General features: G+C 43.3%; 2 protein-coding genes across 4 annotated transcripts in view; one reads left to right on the top strand and one right to left on the bottom strand.

Moving 5' to 3' along the window:
- Window positions 1–12,983, top strand: part of ralgapa2 (Ral GTPase activating protein catalytic subunit alpha 2) — a 110,469-nt gene extending 97,486 nt beyond the window's left edge. Inside the window, exons 39-41 of one of the 3 annotated variants that reach the window (XR_003691049.1) lie at window positions 410–531; window positions 1,436–1,632; window positions 10,320–10,405. Coding sequence is in view for 2 of the 3 variants with exons in the window: in XM_028565089.1 (XP_028420890.1) it covers window positions 410–531; window positions 10,320–10,477 (280 nt within the window). In the remaining variant the exon portion in view is untranslated. Of the gene's footprint in view, window positions 1–409; window positions 532–1,435; window positions 1,633–8,213; window positions 8,256–10,319 lie in introns of all 3 variants that reach the window. The other 2 variants (XM_028565090.1, XM_028565089.1) reach the window with 2 other exon arrangements.
- A 3,054-nt stretch (window positions 12,984–16,037) lies between these two features.
- insm1b (insulinoma-associated 1b) lies at window positions 16,038–17,498 on the bottom strand. Its single transcript, XM_028566826.1, has one exon. The coding sequence runs from the start codon at window positions 17,496–17,498 to the stop codon at window positions 16,038–16,040; it is 1,461 nt and encodes a 486-aa protein (XP_028422627.1).
- Window positions 17,499–17,974: the final 476 nt, after the last annotated feature.

The raw sequence follows: 17,974 nt of genomic DNA, 5'->3' as shown, positions 1-17,974 counted from the left end.
AGGGACGAGAGGCGGGGAGAGAAGAGGTTTGGAGCATCACGCCAGTAGTGATGTATTATTTTATTTCTTTTTTTATGATTATTTTGGAGACTGCTTTCTCATTTGGGGCTGTGTGGCATGGCTGATTGTTCCATCTTTGCTTCTGGCTGAGTTGCTGATGGTGGAGCTGCCCTGCCCTGCCTCTCACCCTCACAGTACATGTATATGCAGTGCAGCACTGAAACATTGTGATTTATTTCTATCTTACAAGTGGTGTTATGTACAAATGGATGCTTTGATGGATGACAGTCTGAAATGTGATTATTTTGTGAGTATTAGATTTAATGGCAGGTAAAGGATAACTATACCTTGCTGCCCTTTTCTTCTCCATCATGTCATTATGTTTTGTTCCTTAACAAGACCTAACCAGCTATGAGGAGCGGGCTCTCTACTTGGAGGCCATTGTTCAGAACCACAGAGAGGTCATGAGCTTCGAAGACTTTGCCTCACAGGTCTTCTCCCCCTCTCCTGGCTATCCAATGAGTGGGACAGGTGAGAAATAAACCACACTGCACCACTGTCCTCCATGTTGTCTTTCCATTCCATGTCTTTGCCCCTTTCCTTCCGTCTCTCCATCCCACTATTGCTCCATTCTTCCTCCCTTCTTCGTCATATCTTTTCTTGCCTCTTTTTCTGTATTAGTTTCTCCTCCTCCTCCACAACACACCTGTTTTCCCCTGTTGCCTCCTCCACCGCCCTCATTCTCTCCACTCTTCTTGCACGCCTACGCTCACTGATGAATATCAAACGGCTCTTCACGCCATCCGACTGACTTCAAACACTCCGCTTTCTCCACTTCCTCAAGCCCCACTCACGCTACTTTGCTCATCTCTTCTTGTTTCAAACTGCATCTTTCTGTGCAATTACTTTCCTATGAATATAAGCAGCCTTGTGTGTGTGTGTTTGTGTGTGTCTTCATGAGCTCATTCCCCAACACTTAGGAGATCCAACCGACAAACAGCAGCTCGCGGATGTCAGCACAGCACTCTTATCAGTCCATGATGAATAGAATGGAAAAACGTGTCTTATCTTGTTCTTCCTACTTGTACCAGCTCTGATCGATCTGCAACAGCACTGAAATCAATACGGGATTGCACTTTTCCACTCTATTGGATCCCGACACATGTTCTGTTTTGACAAGGAAAGCACTTCACAATACCACACCATAGATGCCTTGTCATTTTCAAATCTGTCGGTGCTCATATGCTTGAGGGGCGTTTAATGTGTATATAATATTTTTAGCCAGTATGCTGGCATGTGAGAATTAAATGTAAGATTTTCGTGTGTGTGTGTGTGTGTGTGTGTGTGTGTGTGTGTGTGTGTGTGTGTGTGTGTGTGTGTGTGTGTGTGTGTGTGTGTGTGTGTGTGTGTGTGTGTGTGTGTGTGTGACTCTCAGACGGCAGGTGTGATATTCAGGCTGTTGAAGGCAGGCAAGAGGTAGTCAGCTACATGACCATACTGTTTTCCCATCTCTCCTACCGAGGTGTAAAATCTCCCCAGACTGACCTCTCGTGACCATCCCCACCACAAAACCAGCTTAAAGGGAAGGACTGAGGGAAATAATAGATACAGAGGAATATAGAGGAGGAACTGGTGAGTTCAAAAGAGAGAGGAAGAGTGGCTGGTCAGAGAGGTTAAAGAGGTTAGCCAGGCTTGAGAATAATCTTTCACAGGATGGGACATACGATGTGGCTAATGTGAGAGGCCTTAACATAATGAGTTCAGTAAGGCTGTTATGTCACCCTCGCTGCTGCGGAAACTCGTTCTGAGTGGCAATTTGTATTTCTTCGGAATCTACGCGTGTAAATAGATTACTAGATTAATGTGAGAGTGTGTATGTGCCTGTCCATTCATATTTTATCCAGGACACACCTGTTCTATACAATACTGTAACACATTCACTTTGTTTTTTTGTTAACCATTATAACAGGGCTGTCGAGGGATTTCACAAATTTGCTGCAGATTTTTGACCTTTTTAAAGGGGTGATAGAATGATTATATAGGGTATTTCACACTGTTCCTTAAGGTCTCCTAATGGGGTATGTAACATTGGTTGGGCTGAAAATGGCCTGGTTGATATTTTATTGGCCCTTTTATGCATCCCTGTGTTTTGGCCCTATTTGTAACAAGAGTTTTTCTTCCAAATATGGTATGCTCATGAATATTTAGATGAGCTGCGTGCTGATTGGTTGAGCAAATCCCCATACACACACATTAGAGACGCAACAGAATCTCATATTCCAGACACTGCAATGTTTCGTTACCAAATTCACTTCTGAGACTTTTTTTATGCGAGAAATCAACTATATAAAGCTCAAATATGGGCCGTTTTACAAAAATTGATGGCTAATTGCAAATTTGGTAAGACGTGTCGGACTTTAGGAGCTCCACACAGTCTGACGAGAAAGCGGCAGCCTGCTGGGCTCCATACCCAGGGCAAAGTCACCCTTTGTGGATTACTGCACTACCGGGGCTCCGCGGCCAGCTGCCGGCATAACTATAATATATTTACAGTTTGAATTTCGTCACAACACTTATATCACAGCTACCCCAAGGTCTTACAAAGCTAACAAAAGCTAACCGTCCGATTTGAATTTAAGGCATTTTTATGAACGTGAGTGGTCATGTTAGGAGGAACAGCTAGCTAGCTATGTGTCCCATTCAATACAATGGAAAATTATCGCGGCTAGCTAGCTATACTTTCGGCATAACTATAGTATATTTACAGTTTGAATTTTGTCACATCACTTATAGAACATCTACCCCAAGCAGGCACGGCGCCAGGATTCCAGTTTTGGATGGGCCAGATCAATTGTGGGTGGGCCTTAAATTAAAAACGTTATCAAATCCCTGTTTAACCTAATAAAAATGACTGGCTAATATACTGTTATATATATTATATGTGCTTACATAATAAAGATTGTAATAGCTTGATGCTATTTATATGTTGTTGCATTGTAAAAAGTTTCGGTGCAAAGGACGGACCTATCCGCGATCGCTCTCCTTGGTTCTGCCCAAAAGAAGAGCGCTTTGGACTCTCCATTACGCACCATACCTGGCTGTGCTATAGCGCATCTCTCCTAACCTAAGGCCTATAGACTGTAAAAGTGGTCAGGAATCTAATATTTCCCCAAAACATAGTTTAGTTCTGCTCGTATAACATGAGGCCGAATATTTCACAATTCTTTTCAACTGTTTTAATATACAGATCAACAACACGTTGACACACGTCAACTGTCATGTAAAACAAGACTCAAGTTATTTCCTTACTTTAGTGTGATGATTCATGTTAAAAACATGTTTAACAAAAATAAATAAATCGCATTAATGGCCCTAAAGCATTATTGGCCATAACGAGAGAAAACCATGAGGGAACAACAACTTGACAACAGTAACAAGCTGTTATAGAAATAGAACTGCGCCTGCAGCTTCTGTAGCGGGTTATTGATTAATTTAATCCATATATCTCATATAACGACATAATACAGTAGGCAGATTAGCCACATACCTTACTGTTATCCTCTGGCGCTCCTACACAATTAAACTCAGCAGAAGAAGTGACCGGATACTTTAGCACTGGTTGAGTTGCGGGCTCATCCACGGAAGACCGATCCACAGGGCTATATCCATAGGGGCTATATCATCCACTCGCGAGGCAGAGGCAAAGGCTATAGCACCCTAGCCCCGCTAGCCGCGTTACCATCCTGCGATGACCGAGACAAAGATGTGCTAGGCTTTGTGGATCTCAGCTCTCCTTCATCTCCTGGTTGCAGCAATGACTCTGAGACCGTTCGTGCACGTTTAAGGTACCTAAACAACGGCTGTTGCAACCTTGTCCTTTACTGGAAATGATTTTCACACTCTCAGATCACTGGGAGCTAGCCTAGCATACAGACAAGCTACATCCGATCCGAACCTCACTGTCTGCTGAACTTGTGCAGAAACATAAAAATAGACATGACCAGTTTTTTTAAATTGTTTTTGAAAACTAAACATTTAGACAATTTTAGCACAAATTCTTCACCAAATTATAATATATTAATTAATTAATGTTTTTTGAGGAAATGTTTTGGGTGGGACTGTTGAAAAGTGGGTGGGCCTAGGCCCCATAACCCATAACGCCGTGCCTGACCCCAAGGTCTTATAAAGCTAACAATGGTGTCAGATTTAAATTTAATGAATTTTTGTGAACACTAGGGGTTTCGTTAGCTGCGACTGTCCCTTCAATCCTATGTGTACAGATTGCGGCTAGTTAGCTTAATTTTCGGCGTAATTAGAGTATATCTACAGTTTGAATTTGTCACGCCACTTATATAACCTCTACCCCAAGGTCTTATAAAGCTAACAATGGTGTCTGATTTCAATTTTATAATTTTTTGTGAATTTCAGAGGAATTCTAAGAGGAGGCTAGCTAGCTCTCATTGATAGAGCTCCATCCAGACGCAGGCTCTATCAATGAGACTCGTGGACAAGAGGCATTTATTTCACCGATCGTTTGTTTAAATAACTCAACACATTATAATTACACACATTGTAAGATTAACTGGAACCTGTGGTAAGAGATTGCCGGGGTAACAAGCTCGCTGACCGCGCTCTCACTCACACACATCAGCCATTTAGCAGGAAGATGTGAGCTGCAGGCCCTGGAGCTCTGTCCAAGCAGCGGTGTTTGGTAGTCCATTAACCCAAAAAACTGTGACTTTGCGTGGTAATTGAGTGCCATGGGCTGCCAGCCGTGACGGAGCTCAATCTACTTCACAGAAGGCCGGGGTATGTGAAGGAAGGCAGGCCAGGCGGCGAGGCAGCAACACAGGCAGCACCGGCCGTTGAACTCCGACACAGACAAAATTTGTAATTAGACATACATTTTCGTAAAACGGACCATATTTGACCTTTACATAGTTGATTTCTCGCATAAAAAAGTCTCAGAAGTTTATTTAATGGTAAAATAGCAGATGAACAATGTATACAATTTCTGAGATCTGCACGACCTAGGTTCAGAAGACTACCTGATCTCAGGTCAGTTGTGTAGCCTATGCAAATGTTGGGGCGTGACAAAGAGAGAGACTAGAGCCAAATGAGGAGGAGCCGCTGAGTTGACGTCAACTAGGCGGCTCGTTGAGATTTGCCCGTTTTCAGAGGCAGTTTCAAATTGTGAGATTTGCAGAGGAAAGAAGTGTCAATGGAATTTTGAGGTTCTATGTATGTCCTAGTTACCCACTAAACTGTCATTATTCAACTATGACAAGGTAAAATCGGTTTTGCATTCTATCACCCCTTTAAATACTGCCAGGTTCATTGGTGAGTCCACCCTAATAAAATGTGGATGAGAATTGTTCAAACCCACAGAACTGTATTTCAGTTCTAGTGGAATTTCCAAAGTTAACACATTTTTAACAATGAATTTCAGCAAAAATAGATACGTCTAGAATAGATCTGTTTTATGTTAGGGTGCAGCCATGAAAATGGGGGAAACTTGGGTATGACTATTTCACTGCTCAGTATGAGCATCGTATAGCTTTACTGAAGTGCTGGGACAAGCACATAATATCCTGTGTATGTTAATCTGTCGCATAATGTAAAAGAAGTGTTTTTCTCTCTAAACTTAAAGAAACCTTAAGAAAGTTAACAGAAAAATCTAAAATGTAAGTCTAAGGTGTTTATAAGAAAACAGGCATACCAGTCTGCAACTAATATTTATTTATATTATCAATTAATCTGACCAAAACCCAAAGGTTTTCAGTTTACAATCATAGAATACTAAGAAAACCAGCACAATTAGTTGACTGTCAAAATGGTGGCACCTGTAACTGTTAAACACATGAAAATCATAACTCAATACTGAAGTTTATTAGCCTAGAAATCTAGACTCCCCCTAGTAGCAGTAAATTTATTTGGCAGCCAGGGGGGGGTCTAGGCACTCTCCGTTGACTTTCAAGCTGCAAAAACCAAATTTTGGTCAGGCCAATCACATTGTGTATAGAGTCGGTGGGCGGGGCTTATGGCTGCTGCTGCCGGGAACAGCGGACTTCTGGAAGACTTGGAGTTAAGCTTTTCTTTGATAAAAGAACAAAGAACGGCACAGAAATCATTCTTAAAAAGTGAAGATGTGTTCGGAGTTTTGCCAACCGGATACGGCAAAAGTTTAATCTATCAACTAGCTCCGCTACCTTCTTTGTTGCTCTGCCTGGTTGTAGCGCTATCCTATTACGTGCAGAGGGAATTTGAAAGACAACCGTTTATCCCGCCCTTCGGATCGATCTCCGTCAATGGTGAGTTCCCAGACCCAACATCTTGATGTGGGTCTGGCTTGTCAGGCTAGAAGTTTATTATTTTTGTCCATGAACATGAAGCCAACTGTCTGTCATTAGGAAAAAGATACACAGAGTTCAGAGTTCTTTATTGTCCCTCGAGGGGAAATTTGATTTGCAGTTGGAGGTACAAAAAACAACAACACAATAAACAAGGCATAAAATATCTTAGCAGCACTTGTGGCAATGAATATGTTGTATGTAAGTGTGACATCTGCTTCCCCTCCTTGCGATCTGCCAAATTATTTCCTGCAGGCTGTGGAAAACGCTTTGTTTGGATCTAGTAATGCAGCAATGAAACTCTGGTTTAGTCTCATTTTCGGGACAAATGAGACAGGATTTGGGACAACTGCTCTTAATTTCTCGGGACGTCTGGTCACCCTCTTCCCAGCTATCACAGTTGTTTGTGTGTGTTTTCATGTACTCTTATCAACTGTATTCATAAACTGAAGGCTGCTCTGTAGCTTTCCAAAACCATAGGCATGATGTATTTAATGCTTTAGGCCACATACCATATAAAAAATACATATCCATTATTGTTGTAGTCTATCGTCCTGAGCCTCTGTGTCCCATCAAACGTATAACTTCAATGTAGCAGTGATGGCTGGCTGACACTGCTCCTCATTCTCACCCTTCTGAAATGTGCTGCGCCCTCCTCCTTTGTGTGTGTGTGTGTGTGTGTGTGTGTGTGTGTGTGTGTGTGTGTGTGTGTGTGTGTGTGTGTGTGTGTGTGTGTGTGTGTGTGTGTGTGTGTGTGTGTGTGTGTGTGTGTGTGTGTGTGTGTGTGTGTGTGTGTGTGTGTGTGTGTGTGTGCGTGCGTGCGTGCGTGCGTGCGCGTCTGTCCATCCTGCTCTGGCTCCCATTGCTGCCACTAACATGTCATCCATGCTTCATGACAGCGTGCAGGCGTTGGCCGGGGATGGTTTGGGACATGGAGTACCCCTGGGCCAAACTGGACTGTAAGACTGCCTGCTTCCTCCACACTAGGCATGACGCCCAGCCACAGCCCACCAACATCCATCCATCCATTCATTTAGCTTGATTTAGCCCTTATTGTACAACCAAAGTAGGGCTCGAATTTAAGTACAGATTCTGCATGTTAATTGCTAAATGAAGCACTCCTGCAGTGTTTCACCAGTTCCCATGTAAGGCTTTTAATCTCAGCCCTCTTCTATCATCTCTTCAACCTGTTTGGCTTGTCAGTATCCTCCACAGCCTTGTCCTCCATGATCCTGAATGCAACCTCATTCTCACTTAGCAACTTCAGGCCAGCATCATGGCTTCCTGCATGAGCTAGTTCAACTGTCATACAGACTTTATCCACAGTTCTCTGGTCTTGTTGTGTGTTACACCTGCACTGCTTTGCTCAGTTTTTTTTTGTGTTATGTTGTGTGTTTTCATCCTCTTAACCTTTTCTAAATGAATGACTGCACATGAAGTGGATGAAAGAACTTAAAAGCTTCCATGACCCTCTTAGGTTCCCCCTCATCCTAACCCTCTCTAATAGTAACACTGGTGGTACATGTTTCTGTTGTTGCCATGTGAACTGCCCACCATTCATGCTTTGTATTTCAAGATTGTCTTGATTTTGAAACTTGTGAATTGGACAGATGCATCAGGTACCATCAGACATGATGGCCTTGAAGGTATATTCAGAAAACCGGCAGTTGTTTATTAACTCATCACCCAAATCAATTTACCTTGTCTGACTTTTAAACCTTTCAGTGACAACTAACCTCGAACGCCACACGCTGTCTGAATCACCGACTTTTCAGCAGTGTTGTGTTGTGTCCTGCTGCAGTGTGGTATGGTGTGTGTCCACTGCTCTCTCACATGATACTCTACTCTGTTTTTCCCTTTTAGATTAAAAATATCTTAAAGGTCCAAATACTGTATATGGCGAAGGTAAGCCCCGAGTCAGACCAGAAGCTTGTTTCTGTCCAGCGGCCTACCTACCCTTCGCTCAATCACTCATCCTGGCTGTTCCCACTCCTCCTTTTTTTCCATTCAGCACTAACCAAGCTTTGAGTGCTCTGACAAAGGGAAATGGACAGAGAAACCAGGCTGTTTATTTGGGGGTGTCCTACTGTTTAGGCCTGGCTGGTAATTGAAAGTGATGCACAGTGGGTACAATTAGCACCTGACTAAGTAGCAGCATGAACAATACGGCTACACTTCTGGCCCTCGCTTCTGCATGTGGCACGCCTTTATCTCTTCCCCCAGCAAACACTTTTCTTTTTTTCTATTTTTTTCTCCCCAATCCCTCCACCCCCCTCATTTCCTCCTGTTGGAGTGTGCCTGTTTGCCTGGGGCAGACTCTGAGACTAACACCTGCCGCACTGGAAGACGTCTTTGTCAACTAAAGCCTTGTTTGAACTGCTGCAGAGGGGACCAATGGGATAGCAGGGCCATTTAAAGACCCTCTTTGTTTTCTTTCTCTCTCCGTCTCCCTTCTTCTTTCCATCTGAAATTAACCTTACCGTAAGGCAGATTGGGCTGAGTAAGGAGCGGAAATGCTGGGGTTATAATGACGATAATAATGATACATTAGCCTCTTCTGGATCTGGGTTATTTTTTCACTTAGTAACTTGCTATGAAAATTAATTCTTGCATAAAGCCATACAGAGAAGAACGCCATTTAGAAACTGATGCAACCCCAGTCATTAAGTGCCACAGTGGGAGTGATGACTGTTTAGTGCAGCATGTTTTAATGGCCGCTAAACGAAAAGGGAAGTCTGTTGAGTGGGTGGTGAACTGTACCAAACTATTGTCTGTGTATATTAGCTGTAATAGGTGTGTGCCTTACTCCTGTCTAGCATATGTCTTTACAGCACATGCAGTTGGAGTTTAGTTTATAAAACAAAGTGTTTGATGAATGAATAGAAGAATACGGGAATGCAGGATTTGTTCTGTCCATCAGGCCAGCCCACATTTTTAGCCAAGCCCATCCCCTTTTTTTTTTTTTTTTTTTTTTAAATATGGATATGCAGATTTGAGAATTCAAGTTTGGACCCCCCTGGCCTCCCCTCTAGCCCTTCTCAATACACCCAATGTTTCATCCATAGCCCAGCCCTCCTCTCCCAGTGAGCCACGGCCCTGGATGCTGCGGGTGTCCACTGTGCTGCTGAGTGTCTGTTACTCCAGCCATCTGCCATTCCTTTTAGCCGCTGCAACTTGAGATGCCTCCGAAAAATGGCAGGAAATAAAAGGATAGGAAAGAAAATAGGCAACCAGATGCCATCTCGACAAAGCAGAAAAGTTGTTTAAACTCGAAGCATGGTGTTGAGGCGGGTGGGGGGCCCGCAGTCTGGGTTTGGTCAGGGGCACTCTGAGGAAGTCAGGGCGACGTTCACAATACGTAATTGTTCCCAACACTGTTCCATTCCCACCTTCAAGACTTATTACGGTTTTCCATGCCCTAATCATGGATGTGAAGTTTTTTTGAAAAAGGACAATACTTGAAAATGTCAAAGCTCCACATGTTCACAACAAAACCATAATGTGCAATTTTATTTTCATTCAAAGCATTCTGCTGTCACACTGCGAACTGAATACCTGTTTTTTTATTTTGCCCGTAGCTCCAAAGGTTACTTGTCATTTTTATATCTCATAAGCATCTGGAAAAACTATTTGAAAGAAAGGCAGCTTCTCTTTAAACAACCTTTTGCTTTTCCACAGCATGGGAAAAAAGGCATGTAATATCTGATTTGCTTTTTCACATCTTTATTCTAATGATTAAGGGGTAGCACAAACTCAAATCTTAACACTTTTTTTACAGTTTGCATTGTAAATGTTGTGAATGTCGGTGAAAATCCTGGGTAATCTTGGTTGTGGGAGCAGCCACGTGCATGACAAAGCATGCTGGAATAAACCGCAATCACACAAAGCCCAATGAACCTGACTGCCATGTCTAACCGGCTCGGTCTCTTTTTCTTTCTGTTGCAAACTCTCCCTCCATCTCTCTCCCAGGCTCCTTCACCGGCAGTGCGAGCACCGAAGCCGGAAACACCGCAGGAACGACAGACAACGTCGACCAGGTTTCTCCCACAATGCCCCGTGCCACAAAGAACCGAGTTTCCGGAAAACTCCGCCGATCAGCCAGCGCTATAAGCAAATCCTCCAACTGAGCTCTTCAACCCCCCCCCCACACACACACACACACACACACACACACACCCCCAAGTGCAGCCTTTAATCTTTTCTTGAAGAACATCACACACCCAGCTGTGACTGCAAGACTTTATTTCTTTTTTTGGTGTTTTATTTTGTGTCATATAAACATTCAACTGGAGCATATTGCAATTTTTTTATTTAAGTGGCAATCATTGATTTCATTGATACATTTCCATTTGTTGTGGTGTTTAACTGCCTAATCGAGATGGACTTGTGACTGAGCTATTTATGTTCACCCTGGTGGTTTCAGCTTAAGAATCAAAGTGTAGGAAGACTTGACTCAGAAGTCTTAATGCAACCTGTGATTAAAATGTCATTTTTATTCTCATTTTCTAGTGCAGTCTCGATGCACTAGAGAAAAAAAAAACTTTCTTACTATAGTACGGAATGGATCTGCTTCACCGTTTCTGTATCATCTATTTCGAAACTTAATGTGACAAAGCACTGAATGACACAGCTGTAAATGGCATCATGCTAAAACTGCACGAGAGATTGGTATCCATTTATAAATGTGTCTGCCTTTTTTACCTCCACCTGCACCTGCCACAACCTTTCCGTGTCAAAGATAACCACTTCAGTTGGTGACAGGATGATGTCATTGTCCTGCTCGTTAGCACCAGTTTGGACCATGTTCATGGACCATCTCCCTTACACTGAAAAAGAGACTGATTCATGGGGAATACCTCCCCAGAATGATTTGTACTAATGCACTACTACTCAGACTTCCTGGGCACAGAGTCCCTGCAGTATGTGCAGTCAGCGGCTTTTTAATTGTTTTGAACCCAGAGTGGACAATCAATGACGTCTTTCTAACTTTAGCTGAATGGAAATTTGTTTTGAGTTTTCTTTATCACTTTTCATTTTTAAATGAATTCCGATGGATTGTGTCATGATTTGATTTATGCAACTCTGCTGGAATGAGGAAAGACTGCGTTTGTAATTGTTTTCTGATGTCGTTAACATAGGCTCATGTCCCAGTAATTGAATAAGTTCCTTCTGTCTCTTTCCTCTGCTATCAGTTTCCCTGTGCTGTGAAGTTAAAGACATTGACATTCCAATGTTCCCGAGCAACATTTTCTTTTTGCACTCACTGTCATTGATTTAACTAGCATTGAATGTTTCTCTTTGTTCATGGATGTAAATTGCTTTAAATTGTATATGTCTGTTTCCTAGATGTATATAGAAAGGACTATTTGATGGGTTATTTTGCTGTTGTGTTATGTATTCATGTGCTGTTTAGAGGAAAAGTACCGCCAGAGCCTCAGGTGAATCTTAACTACATGCACTGGCGTGCGTGCGTGGGAGCTTCTCACAGACAGTGCCTGTGTAATGTCTATCCTCCAAGATGCTGTCCAACACCACCTCCACTCCCGATAATCAGATTTTAGTTTCTCCTCTTCAGAGTCTGAGACAAACCATGGACACCCTGCATCACATCCCCTTGTTAGCTGTCTAAAACAAAGTTTTTTCCTCCTGTGTGTCTCTAAAGGTCAGTGTCTTGTGCTTTCCACAAAAACAGATGGATTTGGGAATTATGGGGTTCTCCGTTTAGTCTTTATAACAGGTGGTCTGCTGCTCTGTCTTTATCTGGGAATGGAATCAAGTGGCACCAACTCCTCCTATTTCCCATGATCCTTTCCCGATGTCGCCTCCTGAGGCCACAGGAAGGGGGGCGGGTAGTTCTGGGTTTAGGTGGCATGCCAGAGCTGAACTACAGCCAGGCTCTCACTTCTCCAACTTGCCCGCTCAAGGTTGTCATGGTAGCCAGGTGTTCCCCACACACACACACTATATACTCACACCCTCAGAGGGCTCCACCCAAGCTGCAACACTATCCCCATCTGTTGCACTACTATGCCTTACTTTCCCCCATGCTCCACTGTCATGTCTCCTCCTTTTGTTTGTTCATTCCCCGTGCAGAAAATGGGCAATCCAAACAGCAAAAGGATTAACATCCATTTTTGGTGTCCTTTTTTGTGTGAAGAATGTATATCTATATATAGTCCTGGATACCATCTATGGTTTTTATTTTTCCCCCAAAGCCACTTGAAGGAACCGCCCAGGATGCTGATCTTAAAGATTGTAGGCTTTAGATGATGTCTATTGAAAGGGGTCTGTGCTCCCCCTTTGGTGATGTTAGTTTGGTCCAAGAAAAGGATTGTGTGTCTTATACACGTAAAGAAAATGAGCTAGTGGTTATACCTAGTATGTTTTTCTTTTCTTCTTGTTTTAGAAATCTTTGTACATTGTGTCAAACTTGAGGGCTTGAGCGCCTTCTGAATATAAATATATTAATGCCTGTAATATAATCTTTGTATAAGAGAGAGAAAAAAAAAAAAAGCTTGAAGATTTCATCATTACTTGTCAACATATCAAACTGTTTTTAACGACCGAAGTCCTGCTATCTTTATTAGAAATGTGAAAATTGAAACATTTCATTAAATCAATTTGAAATTCTAAGTATCTTTGTCCTTTTTCCCTCTTGGCAACACATTAGCTAATTGTGTAACCTTGGATTTTGTGGAGTAGTGGGTGTGGGTTTTTATCTTTGTGTGCTGACATGATAGTGCTGTTACCATGGGCTTTCTGACCCTGGCCTAGCCTTGCTCGCAGCAGCAGCAGCAGGGGTAACCTGACCCTCCTCCCATCTGTCTCCCCTGCTGCTCAGCCTTGCTTAGAGGAGGCCAGCACAATGGAACCTCACCAGGAGGTACAGGTGCAATGGTTGCAACAACTACGGGTGCCATGCCTTGCCTGGGTCACATAAAGACGCAAGAAAAGCACTTGACTGTAATTGGAGCCCTAAAACTGTGTGTGAGAGAGAGAGGGTGAGAAAGAAGCATAATGTTACCTCATTTTCACCCGGCTCAGAGTAGTTTGCCTCAATCATTGACTCTGAGATAGTTTACAACAGAACAGGCAGGGTCTAGGTGTCCCAGTCTGATATTCTCTGTGATTACCAGATTGTATTGATTAATATGTAACACATGCTGCCTGGAGTCTATCGTCAAATATCTCTGTCTTGATGTATTGTTGCTGATGTCTTAAGAGGGACTGACACTCATTTAAAGTTTGCGTAATTCTTTTTGGCCTTGGACAGGTGTAAAATGAGCAAGAACAACTTACTCTGTAGTATCAAAAGGGGGATTTTTTTTAATCCTGACACAGTTGGAAACTGCTTGCTAAATTAGCCTACAACTGTCTTAATGCTTTACAGGTTCTGGAGGTCGGATATGAAGTCAACTGAGCCCTCATGTGTCCTAAATCAGCACAAATCGAGCTGCATGAGTCTTCCAAAGCAGACAGATGTTTTACTGTTCCAGAGGTGAGTTTCATCCACCACCTCTTTGTCCTCCTGTCATGTCCTGACATGGTATTAAGAAAGGGAATTTATGATTAGGCCCAAAGTGCTTCTCTGTGGTAGCGAAACGGCGTCTATTGAGCCACTAAAGCTACGATTTACTGCGAATCCGTCTGATAAAGGGGTATCGAAGGCAAAGGTTTGGCCGAGGGGGGAGGCTCCTGAGGTTTCTTTTCCTGTTAAGGACTACTTAACAGATTCGCACCATTATGGAGTGTGACCCGATCTGACCGAGACATGGTGCAGCAGATGAGAAATGAGAAGTTAAAGGCTTTTGAATAAAACTTTTAGGAAGTCAATTATACTATTATTTATCTAGCTTGGTGACCTCGGCAGGGCTCGGGGACCCCACTTTGGGTGTCAACTTTAAACCACCTGATCGGCCACAGAAGCAGGATCATAACTGCCCCTCCCTTTCTTTTGAAAGAGCTGCAGACAGGGTTAGAGAAATATCTACATTTTTTATGAAATAAATTGATGTGAAATTAATAATCCATACAATACTTAAAATAAACTCATAAGTGAATTGTAAAGATTTTTTTGGGGGGGTTAAACGTAATTAAATTAAATTTACGCACAGTTTTACGCATAGAGAATTGTTTCAATTTGGGTCCTAAAAATAAGACTACAAAAATCAGAGGCGTTTCTCCTATTCATATGATATGAAAAACCTTAAGATGTTGGAGAAACGCCTCTGATTTATTTTATTTTGTCTTATTTTTAGGAGCCATATATATATATATATATATATATATATATATATATATATATATATATATATATAGGATATATATATCCTAAGTAAATCTTTTCTACATGTATTAATTTCCATGTCATCTTGGTATGCCATTTATGAAGCCTAATGGAAATGATTTGTTGTCAGCCAAATACTTCCCAGAAGAGAAACACACATCATGGACAGTGACGATTAACGAGTGTATAAAGAAACACTCAAATAAGTTCACTAAAATCATTAATGTCAGTATAAACTTATTCCAGAAATATGGGGATTTCCGTTAAGGAATAAAGTTAATTACCGTAGTGTACTTTTTTCACTCTATCTGAACAAGTATAACCACCTTGAGTAGCTGTCCTTTTGAAAATATTTTTATTTCGATAGACAACAACGATAAACACATACAATCAAAGCGCTATAAAAGCCAACATTTAAGAAAAATAACTTCTTAAAAAAGATTGCATCTAAGGTAAGAGCTTTACGTTTTTTTTTCTTTTTACAAGAGCTGTGGAGATTAAAGATTAAAACCCGAGCCATGACAATGATCACAACTCGTGAATTGGACCCAAAAGAAGAAAAAAACAAAAACATTTTGGCTATACGACATGTAAACTGCCAGAACGATTCACAGGAGAAATCACAACAAACACAACAATAACTTACATAAAATAATTAGAATAAATAAATAAATAAACATATGATGAAAAATATTGCAACAATCTTCAATAATAATAATAATAATAAAATATGTGCCAGCATTCAAAATTAAACAGTCTATGTTGACTTTTTTAAGGCAGTTATACAGCGGGATTTGGATGTGTATGTATAGGCTACTGTATGCCGGACTAGGCTTATCTGTATACTAAAGGCATTTGTGGTTCTACTAAACAGGGAATGCTTCAGTCACTCTCTTTTTCCCACCAATACAAAGTTGATCAGTTCTGTCATTCACAAACTAGCGTAAAGCTACAGTGATGGAGCCATCACGATCGGTGAAAAGTCAAAAGGCTTTGATGGGGAAAAGGATTTCTGAGAATTTTAAGACATTTCTTAGGTCTAGAAGCTATCATTGAACACATGTGCTGTCCTAGAAAAATACCCTTTAACAGTAAACTAACGCTTTGTATTCTTTTTTTTCTTGATAAACTAATTTGAGAAAGAAAAACTCAAAATAGGCCTATATGTAATTCAAATATAGAGAGAAGCATTCAACAATCACTGATTGGCATGGAAAAGACACCTCATTAAACACCACTTAAACATCAAACCGCCCTGCCTTTCATTGGCCTAAAGTTATGGCAGCGAGCATCACAAACTCTTTCTTTTTTTCTTTTTCTTTTTTTAACCCCAGAGCCACTTTTTTGTTTCTCATTTTTTTTCTCCCCACCCCCCCAAAGGCACGAGTTAGGTGTTGTCTTTAGCAGGCGGGGCGCACCGGCATTTGGAGCAGGATCACCTGCCTGTTCTCCGAGGGGTGGCACTTGTTTATGTGCCTGGTGAGCCCCGGCGAGCTGTAGAGAGTGGCGGGGCAGTATTTGCACGGGTAAATCTGGGAGGAGTGCATGAGGCGCAGGTGTCTCTCCTGGCCGGCCCTGCTGGTGAAACTCTCCCCGCACACCGGGCACAGCAGGCAGTCCACCGGGCTCAGGTTGAGAGGGCTTTGGTTTGAGGCTTCCTCTGAGGATGAGGATGATGATGATGATGATGATGATGATGCTGATGAGGAGGAGGCGGGTAAGACCGGAGCCTGCTCTGCCGGGCGGTCGCCGGTTTGAAACCCCTGCTCCTCAAGCACTTTCTTTTGCAAGACCTGGTGTGCCATGATGTGTTTTCTTAGGTATGCCTGTCGCTTAAACCTCTTCCCACAATACTGGCAGTCATATGAGCCATCTTCAGAGCCCGACTCGGACAGACCTGGACTCGGGGTGTCTCTGTCACTCATGTCTTTGGCTTCGTCGGAGACGGACTTGACACCTAGAGGTGGCATTTTGGCCATTTCAGGTTTGATGCCCTGTGCCATCGCCGGTGCCCCGGTAGTCCGGGGTTTGTGCCAGCGGCGATGAGAGGCGAGGTTGGCTGGGCAGCTGAACATCTTATCGCATTCAGGACACCGGTACTCGACCCTGACGATGCGGGAGCACTTGTGCTGAGCTAGAGAGAAGGGATCCGCATACGCCTCCTTGCACAGCTGACACACAAACTCCCCTAGAGGCTTGTTTCCTCCGGAGGACTGCGCCCTCGGCTTCATCTCCACCGGCCCCTCTTTTATTTTGAGACCAAGCACGGGAGAAGTCGTCATCTCGTCTTCAAAGTTGAGTTTTCTAATGGCTTTTGGTTTCTTGGAGGCGGGTTTAGATTTGCGCTCTGTACCGTCAGCTGCGGGCCTTTTGGTGGCGACACGGTTGCTTGGTCCCGGGAGGCTGCTGGTGGTGGTGCCGCTGCGGCTGCTGTTGCTGGTGCCGATTTTCAGGTCGACCGGGGCGTAGAGGAGGTGGTCCAGGCCGGAGAGGGAGGCAGGTGTCGGGAATGATTCGGCAGAAATAGGCGAGCCCAAATTGAAACTTCGCTCAAAATATCTCCTGTCGTGCTCCTTGCTGATGGGCCGGGTGGGGCTGTAGAGGGCTTGGCACACCGCCTCTGGGTTGCCGAACTGTACCGGCTTCTCCAGTCTTGGCACCGGCGCGTCAGCTGCTGTGAAATCCGGCGATGCTGCGGCGCGGTCCGGACTGGACGCCATGGACATCGGCCGGGAGGGGTCCACATAACTCGGCAAGGCAGCTGGGATGTGTGACTCCTGGAGGTCATCTTCGTCTGACCGAGTCCTGTAGGAAACATGTGCAGATTTCTTGTTTCTTTTTACCAGGAATCCTTTGGGCATCTTGGCGAGTAACAGTGGAAAGGCACTTTGGGGAGGCGGATGAAGTCTCGAGTATCCAGGTTTGTTAAAAATATGGCAACTCTAGAAGCTTATGGGACTTTATCTCCCCAGTATATCGATTCTTCTGTTGCTGAAATGTTTTCGTCTCCAAGGCATAGCTCCACTCTTTTTATGCCGGAATGATGCTATTGTTCTCGCCCCCCCCTGTTGCAGCATCCCCGACCAATCGGATGAAACCAAGATCCCAGTGGATTTGATTGTGGGAGGGCTTAGAGTCTGGGTTTGGTGGATTTCGTTGGAGGATGTGCAGATAGCTTAGCAGATGTACTGGCGGTTTATTACATTAATGTGTCCGCTCAGCCCCTCCCCGACAGAGGCACACGCCAGGACCCTCCTCTTTTTACGGTCTGATGGGCCCCTATACAAATGCACACGTGCCACGGCTTTGTGGCTCTCCTCTGGGGGCCCCGGAGCTG

The sequence above is a fragment of the Perca flavescens genome, chromosome 20 (assembly GCF_004354835.1).
Source record: "Perca flavescens isolate YP-PL-M2 chromosome 20, PFLA_1.0, whole genome shotgun sequence".
Taxonomy (NCBI): domain Eukaryota; kingdom Metazoa; phylum Chordata; class Actinopteri; order Perciformes; family Percidae; genus Perca; species Perca flavescens.
This window is presented reverse-complemented; position numbering and strand designations above follow the sequence as displayed.